Source organism: Hibiscus syriacus, unplaced genomic scaffold (assembly GCF_006381635.1).
Source record: "Hibiscus syriacus cultivar Baekdansim isolate YM2019G1 unplaced genomic scaffold, ASM638163v2 tig00110391_pilon, whole genome shotgun sequence".
Lineage (NCBI taxonomy): Eukaryota > Viridiplantae > Streptophyta > Magnoliopsida > Malvales > Malvaceae > Hibiscus > Hibiscus syriacus.
Window position 1 is genome coordinate 306554 of NW_024062719.1, and position 9243 is coordinate 315796.

At 33.8% G+C, this 9243-nt stretch overlaps 1 protein-coding gene and 1 pseudogene across 1 annotated transcript; both read right to left on the bottom strand.

Annotated features, from left to right (window-relative positions):
• Window positions 1-2999: 2999 nt before the first annotated feature.
• LOC120123136 lies at window positions 3000-4441 on the bottom strand (annotated as a pseudogene).
• An 829-nt stretch (window positions 4442-5270) lies between these two features.
• LOC120123200 (eukaryotic translation initiation factor 3 subunit B-like) lies at window positions 5271-6967 on the bottom strand. The gene is made up of 5 exons (XM_039142139.1): window positions 6784-6967; window positions 6456-6693; window positions 6226-6372; window positions 5561-5696; window positions 5271-5356 (listed from the first exon to the last, which is right to left on the bottom strand). Exons 1-5 carry the CDS (start codon window positions 6903-6905, stop codon window positions 5346-5348), a joined length of 654 nt encoding a protein of 217 aa, XP_038998070.1. The 5' UTR covers window positions 6906-6967; the 3' UTR covers window positions 5271-5345.
• Between the last annotated feature and the right edge of the window lie 2276 nt (window positions 6968-9243).

Genomic DNA, 9243 nt, shown 5'->3' on the forward strand with positions numbered 1-9243 from the left:
AAATGAACGCTTTAAGTTAGTCTTTATAAAACTTAGTGTATATATTATAGACTGAGATAAACCACTAGTATAAGGACTAAGACTAAGGTTAAGGCTAAAGTAGTAGTGAGTCCAAAATGTGTGTGCTTAATAAGATACTATTGTGAGTAAAAGTATAAAGCATAATTCTTTAAGAAGCCTTAAGAAAGAGAAAAATCATAAATAATTTATTGAAAAGTAGTGTGATAGTATGAAATTGTATTTCTTGGATTGGTTATATGAATATCTAGTATTTAAGCGTGCATAATGCGCCACCTCTCTTTCATAGAAACCTACATGGTGCACTGTTTATTACCATGTTCACTATTGCAATTTTATAAAATACTATGACAAGTTAAACTCTCTTTAAACTTAGTGCAGAAATTAAAAGAGTAGATATTAAATTAGTAGAGTAGAATACCAAATTTAGCCATAGTAAATAAAATATGTAATGATTTCTTTAATGCTAATATATTGAATATTATGAATGAAAAAGTTATAGACATTGGTGCTACTAAGAGGCTGATTTGTAGGCATTGAGTATACTCTTAAATAGAGGAGTTGTCTATCCTAAGAAGTTGTTGAAATATCTTTGTGAAATACTTGAGAAAATTTTCCTGTTGTTAGGAAAAGTTGAAAACTCCTCATAAATATTTGTATAACATTCCTAAATACTTCTTACGAATAACTAGGATAAAATAATTCTTTTGAATGAAAAAAATAAGTCATGAATGACTATTGATGAGGTAAGAAACTTCATGATCGTTTGAGAATATAATAATGTGTAAACAAAATTTGAGTTTGTTAGAGTATAATTTTATGGTTAAAACTAATAACAAACTTTACTTAAGTATGAATAAGTAAATATTTAAGAGAATTTGTTTACATGTTATCCAAGACACTTACAAATTTATTTATATTATAAAAATGTTAGAAATGCGGGGATGTCTTAAATGATGATCAAAGTTAGAGAGGAACCTAGTTGATTTGCTTACCAAAGGTTAAAGTCGAAAGTTGGTTCTTGATTCGTCGAGGGGATGGGTCTAAATCTCATTGGTTGAGAAATTCATAGTAGATACACAACTTAGTTATCTAAGTTCAATGTAGTCAAACGAAGTCATGGAAAGACTCATAGTGTAAATTTTTATTTCCATATCTCTACGAAGAATAATGTATATTGCAAAGGATGAGCTTAATTTCTCTTAACAAATTCATAGCCTAGACTTTGGGGGGTCATAGTGAGAAAGAATTGATGAATTTATCCATTTTTTTGTTGAATATATATTCTTAATAATTTCATTACCCAATGTTAAGTGGGTAGTCCTAATCGTGGAGGACTAGATGAACTTACATCTAAAAAGTATGAGTTTTATTAAAACTATTAATGAATTCAAACTCGAAAGTTTGAGAGTTCCTAATGTGAAGGACATGTTGAATTCATCGAAATGAAGTTGAATATTTATTTTTAATGATTTCTTATCTCATAGTTTGAGTAGTTCATTTATAAATGAACTTGGAAAAATTTCACCATTCCTATTGTGAGGTTGAGCTGTTATAAAAGCTCTTAATTATTTCATAGTCTGGTTTCGAGTGGTTTATGTTGAGATAGACCTGATGAAATAACCTATGTAAGTGAGAAGGATTAGCCACCTTCTATGAAAAAAGTTGGGTCATTTTTCTAGTATACTTACTAGAATCCTGAGGAGAGATGGCTATATATACATTCGTATACATATTTTGTAGACACATCGATGACTTTGGTGAATGAAGGGGTTAGTTGTGTGTTATGAGTTTACCCTTATATTAGAAAGTTCAACATTCATTCACTTATCTAAGAGAAGAATTACTCATCATCTCTATGTAATAGTTTCAGATATGTTCACTAGTGCTTAAGCAACTAATCTCGATATTGTTCTTCTTGTGTTTTGACAAAAGAATTGTTTTGTATTAGTGAGGGAATGTTGGTTATACAAAGAATTTCAAATTGGATATAAACTGTTAGACGTTGTTCGATTCAGTTCATATGTGTTTCTTTTTAAATAAGATCCTCTCGGTAAAATATTATTTATCGAAGTAAATTTACCATTTGTAGTCGTTACAAAATATTTAATATAGTTTATGGCCATTAGAATAATGTTTATGACAATTAATTATTTTGTAACTGTTATTGGATCTTTTACCATTTTACCCCCTATGTTAAGCCTATAAATGGAGGTTTAATTTTCCATTTCATTTGCACTTCAAGAGAAAACAATGGTTAATACATCATAATGGTTAATACTACGACACGGTTAATCGGTTCTTTGTTTAAATATTTTATTTAATATTTTTCGATTAGTGCTAACGTCTTGTTTTACAAGAGTAAATTTTTCCAACAAAAGTTAGAAGAAATACCCTAGGATTGAAGTAATTAAGTGATGATCATGGTTAAAAGTTACAGGGCTCAATGTCTAGAATGACGAGGAATGCAATAACCTTGAAGCAAGTGAGGTATTGTTGACACTCTTATAGTATGAAATCCAAACCAAAATGGCTGTCATTTCTCGTGGGCAGTAAAGCAACTATACAAAACTTGATAAACTTGTATTTCTATATCGTATCATTCGTAATAATATTTGCACATAGAAGAATTTGCAAAAACAAAGAGTACAGCCAAGATCCATCAAAAGATATGTATTCTCCAGGAATCACCAACACCGTCGATGACGACAACATGAATACAACTCGACCTGCAATGCAACAAAAGAACATCGTTTGACGACCTCGGAGAAACCCGATGAACCGCAACAATACTCGTTGAATATGCAGCAGCTCAATTGTATCTTCACGCTATTTACCGACAACACCCAAAATTAATCATCACTACACCAACACAGACTGAAGTTTAACTATATCGATCACGAATACGGCTACGAAAATCCTAGAACCTTTTTAAAAAACGAAAAAATATTTTAAGGATAAAACTACAAAAATGAGTAATAAACACTGACAAAGAAAATGTGCAAACACATAGGGGATAAGGCAGTCCAATTTTATAACCTGATTTCCTCTGGACACTGGAAAGTAGCCCCCTACTGCATGGCATCAGTATTCATCATAATCCGAGAAGTCACTACCAACTAAGAACACAAAATAGCTATCATAGTCATCGGACATGAAGTCGATGTCTGAAATTCCAGATGGATAATCGTCATCTAACAACCCAGTATCATAAATTTCTACATCAAACTCGTAAAAATGAATTGAATCATATGGCACCACAAGTTTTTTATGCGTTCGACACAACTTTTCTCCAAGTTCCCTCCCAGAATAACATTGAAACATTGCCTCAAGTCGAGATATTCAAGGTGCAGACAACCATTGAGAATGGCCTGCAAGCCTGCATTCATTAACTTGTTCCCAAAAGTTGGAGATGGCGTAATTCAGGCATAGTTTGTGCGATAGCTAGTGCCTTGTCATCAGACTCTGAGTGGAAGCGTCTGCATCCCAGAAGATTGAATTTGAATGTTTTCAAGAGAGGGCAACTGCGGCCAATAGTTTTCAGAGCATCTTTCTAAATGCAGCAGTATGAAATTTCAAGCTCTTCCAGAAATGGAAGCTTTAAAGCTGCTTTGCTTTACCCTTCATCCGAAATGTTATGGCACGACACTAGTCAGAGACGCTCAAGATGAACGGACCTGTGAAAAGCATCATCACTTCAAAAAAGATAAGAGCAATGAAAGACAACAGCAGTCGCGAACAAACGAGTAACCATTTCGGTACTGTAACATAATAAAAATAAGTGGTGAATGAAATTATTAATGCAAACATACAACCATCTTTCTATTGAATGTTCATGCTTTAAGTGATCATTTTAATTGAAAAATGTACATAAGTTGGAGTGTTGGACTAGGTACCCTGAAATTGACTATTAAAGTAAGAAACTAAAGCTTGAAGTAAGAAACCGAAGAACTAAGAAATGCTCAGAATTTGACTATTAATAAACCAAACCTATACAATTATAAAACAATCCATTAAGATTAAAGAACGAACACCGATAATTGATAATCAGTAATAACCTGAAAAACAATTAGAAGTTATAAAATAGAAGGGGGAAATGGCTGAAACTTTACCTTTCAGAGATACAAGATAGAAGCTCATCGGTACAAAAATATTCAACATTGATATCAAGCAAGTGGCCGCAGCTGCGATCGACAGCGTGGAGGCACATCTTCTCGAGGTCGTCGTCCATGTCCCATAAATCACCCGAGTTGCGCATGTCAATGGATCTCCACATTGATGGGTCTTTGCAGATGTTTCGCCACTGAAAGCACACTTTTTGGGCGGCGTTAAGGATCTCAACTGCACCTATCCGAGAGAGAATCGAGGCCGTTACGTTCAACGGCAGTTTCAGCCAATTGCAGGTATCGGCTGCGGTACTCATCTCTGGTTTTGGGAGATTTTCTTGCAAAGAAGCTTTTCGAGGAAATGGTAAACCGTTTCTTTTCCCTCCTCAGTTGAGGCATTGGAGGTTTTTCCTTCTTCCATTTTTTTTTACTTAAATATATCAATTTTTTCTTTACTTGTCGAAATAACACATTTTAATTAAAATTTATTAAAAAAAAAACAGGGATGCATTTTATTAACAAAATCAACTAAGTAGGGCAGTGGATTTCTTTTTCCAATATATTACACCCATGAGGTTATTCTCCCAAATAGGATGACTTCAACAATAGCACGATGAAGACGCATGAAATGGTGAGCATCTTCTGCATGTTCCGGGAAAGACACATGAAGTCATGGGTGTCTTCTACATGGTTGGGGAAAATATAGACGTGCATCGATCATGGAAGCATGAGAAAGACCCCATATCTTCTATACGCCTTCACGAAGACAACAACTTTCTTAGTGTCTTCTCGCTCAAAACACCTCCAGCAGTCCTGCCTATTTTTACTTATGTGACACAATTTACCGGGTGCTTCTTTTGTTTATATTATTTATGGTTTTCTATATACTCTTTCTGTTTTAATCCCCACCACTACATCGATGAAGTTTCCGAACCTCTCAGACTTCTGTTAGATTCAGTTTATGATTTTTTTCTCATGTCTTTAGGACGTAGTTGTTTTCCATTTACCCATTTGTTTCATTACCGAAGTTTATATTAGATAAGAAAAAAAACTGGTAAAGGATCTAATTAGCTTCCTTAATTTAAACGAAAAGAGTTGAAGTTAAGCAGATGGGCATAACGCATTAGACGGTTGAAGGTATTGGAACCTCCCCAAACTGCTGCTCCTTGCCTGTGAACTGTTGCCAAGTATGTACCCATGGGATACCACTGAACAAAGCTCTCAGTCCAATACTGTAAACAAAACCAGTTAAGAACGTTATATATAGTGCATTAACAATAGAATAATGACAACAACAACCAGCATATGTATACAACAAAAGCAATTGCTTAAACTAAATCTATCAATATCACTCAGTCAAAGACACCAGCATGAATAACTAGCCAACATGCATAAAAACAGATAGATATAAAGGAAGTGTTTTACGAAGTGCAAACCTCTTACAGTTCGTTTGTATACAAGCTCAGTTTTAGACTGCCTTGCATCATTCCATAAAACCTCAGTATCTGTGCCAGAACGAATCACAAATTGATCTCGTGCCTTCTCATCAGCAAGCCATTTTTGAAGATTTTCCTGCAAAGACAACAAAGTATTTATGTAATAAAGACAAAGCACTAGGAAGCAACGGATAGAAAAGCGGTGTTTGTGTCATAAGAAGAGTTGAGATTTGAGGTTTTCTCTGTGATAGGAAATTCAAATATTCCTTAGAAACAAGTCTAATAGCAACAAAATCTACATAATATTACTCAAGGAAGAACCTGTGATCAACTTCTCTACAATCTTAATGCAAGTAAATTGATATACAAAAAAATTTAAATACTAAGCACTAACCCTGGTCTCAGTCAAAGGAGAAATGCCTTTTACATATTCAAAAAGCTTAAATAAAGTATAAAACCTTTTATACGAACTCCATAACCATGCATTATAAGCAGCTTGTCATCAATGTTTGAGCCAAAAAATAGTGTATATATGAGAACAACACAAATAACCAATTGTACTCCCATCGGGGGTTTATAGCAATTGTGAAGAACGCATAAATTAAATGCATTAACAACTAAAACAATGGAGAGAAACAATATTTAATAATATATATGAATATTACCCCTGGTGTGTAGGGTTTAATCTCGGGTGGAGCCCATTCATCAGGAACCTTCATGTACTTGTCAAAATCATCGAACATGTTCACAACAAAAATATGGGCTCTATCCAACTTGTACCCATGAGTCTTCTCCCTAGCAAGCTCAGCTTCCTAAATCCATAACGAACAAAGGATAAACAACTCAGATTTCAAAAGATAAAGCCATAAAATAGTCAAAGCAATAAACAACGAACCTGAGGAGTATTATACTCTATAAAGCAGTAACCTAGGGTTTTCTTCGTCTCAGGATCTACGGGCATCCAGAGACCATCTTCCTTAATCACCCCGATCCGACTATAGATTTTTCGAAGAACACCTTCGAGATTCTCAAACTTTTCACAAGGAACAACAGGAAGATTATCGACAACAATGACGTTTCCAAATCCGGAATCTAACTCTAATTGCTCATCATGGTAAACATCATCGTCGTCACTGTCCAAAGCGAACGTTAGAAAAATAAGATAAAATAAAAACACACACAAATTCAGTGTAAAGCATTTAGAAAGAAATTAGGTGCGGCACCTGATGATGCCAAAGTTTTCACCAGGAGGAAGTTGGATGGAGCTGAAATCTATGTTCATATCGATGCCCATTTGTGCAGCCGTCGCCTCAATCTCGTTCATTAGCATCACCTCGGCAGCCATGGTGAGCTGATGTTTGATCGCTTCTCTGCATTTCTTTGGATTATCTGATTTTTTAGGGTTCCTAAAACACAAATCACCATGTGTGTTTATTGTTGGGTTTTAATCAAATTAATCAATTAAATTAATATTTAATTTTATTAATCGATCAGACAATTAGATGTTGGATAGATTAATTATTAATCAATCTTTTAAAATTTGATTATGCTAATTCGATTTAAAATCAATTAATTAATTTAATTAAAAACCAAAAATATTAAATACATATTACATATGTTTTAAGTTAGACTCTCTAAGAATTAAGACTTGATTATTTTTAACCACACTAGACTCATTAAACTTTTAAGACCCAAAACTCAAATGAAAAAATATCTATATTAAACACAAATTTATTTCACTAAAACAAACTTAACATATTTCAACGAATAAAGTAATCTTTAGGGTTTTCTCTCTACCCATCTTTAGGTCTTTTACCCATCTTTTAGGTTTTTGGGGGTTTGAATTCCTTGGGAGTTTGATCGGCCTGGGAGTTACGATCGAATTTAGACGATCACATGTCGTATTTTGTAGTTCTTTTCATATTTAAAATGCAATCCAAATTCATTTTAGTGAATAAGAACTAAGTAAAGGTAAAATAATGAAAATAATAATCATATATAAAAGTTCATGCGGTAAATATATAGAGATAATGACGTCGGGATACAAAATATCAGTAATATCGATACGTAAGCGATAGTAAAACAAGTGTCACCAACATATAACAAAAAAGGTGTATAGAAATATACAGTGATACAAAACAAAAAATATGCGATCCTCATGATGCCAAATTTGTTAGCCTACTATCGAGTAGTATCTGAAAAGTTAAAAGAACTGAAGAATGAACACTACCCTCATCCGAACACCAGAATGTGTAGGTTCCCCTAAACCATACACTTACATGTACACCCGTAAGGACCTTCTACTAATAGTATAAGGGCCTACGGTAAGGACTTACCATGTGCATAAAATAGAGGAGTCTGCAGTAAGGTCTTACAAGTCACAGACTAAGCATGAGATACCTCCTCCAATCATACCTCCCCCAATAATAGTAAATGTGCATGTATTTGAGTGAAAATAGTAGTTTAATTTATTAAAGTATTAAAACATGCCATATTTTAGAATTAGATGCAGAAATACGATAAGCAAAGATCATGTCAGAAGAATACAATAATCTGATATCATGCAGTCACAGTGTTTAATAAAATCAGAAATTTAAAACTGTTCAGATAGATATTTCAAAACAATATTGTAACACCAATAGGAACACACATGTAGTGATATGAGAAGTCTGGGACGGTAGCCTACTCTCGGGTCTACCTATCACGGTCAGCGACAGTGCTAGATCATACGAGTTGAAATAACAGAAATCATAATCCTAATAAAATAAGTAATAAGCTTTAATTCAACTATTTATAGAAACCTACGAGTAGCTCTCAAAGAATATGAACTGGAGTGATCAATTGAGCGGGAAACACTGGATCTAGTCGACCCTCGATCATGGGACTCATGAGTACCTTCATGAAAATATAAATTCAGATCAATTCTATAATCAAATCCTAGATAAATAAGTAAAAATGCTAAAAAAATACAAAACATTTTTGGTTTAAGGGGATTTAGGGTTAGAATTTGGTGAAATAGACCACAAAATCAAACTCAGGACGTCAAAAAATGTCAAAATAGAGGTTTTTTGAAAAAAAATCAACAGTCAAAGTCAACGTCAACGTCGGTCAACAATAAACACGCAATAGCGGTGCATGGGGGCGCGTACGACGATGTTTGGCGACGAAAAAATTACAGAAAATTTTTAAACATTATTTTAAGGGATTTTGAGACACTTGCCTAGTTCGATTCATAACGGTGAATGACGAAGAGCTCGATTTGAAAATGTCAAAAACTTGTTATCGCTCACCCCTCCACACGCCGACGACTTTAACGACGAGGTCAATATCGGTGGACCCGAGATGATGCAGAGAATCCAATGGTGAAGTCGGTGTAGCAAACAGATCTACAGTTGGTTACGAAACAATGTTTGAAGTTTTCAGAGAGAGAAAATACTAAAAAATGAATGTGGAAGAGAAAGAAAAAATTTACAGAAATAAAAACTTACTGCTTTAGGGTGTTTTTAAACTCTCAAAAATGAAAAAAATGGCAAAATCATGTCATAGGTCTCCAATTTTGGTTGCTTCATAAATTGGACCTGAATTTTAAATAAAATTCATTTTGATCCCTGAATTTAATCGAATTTCAATTTAGTTATTGAAATTAAAATTAAAAAAAAGCCATAATTTGGGGTGTGACATAG

Coding starts and splice junctions, on each gene's coding strand:
- LOC120123200 (XM_039142139.1), bottom strand. CDS start 6,905: ATGGCTGCCGAGGTGATGCTAATGAACGAGATTGAGGCGACGGCTGCA. Junction 6,694..6,783: donor GAAAACTTTGGCATCATCAG/GTGCCGCACCTA, acceptor CGCTTTGGACAG/TGACGACGATGATGTTTACC. Junction 5,697..6,225: donor TTAAACCCTACACACCAGGG/GTAATATTCATA, acceptor TTGTCTTTGCAG/GAAAATCTTCAAAAATGGCT.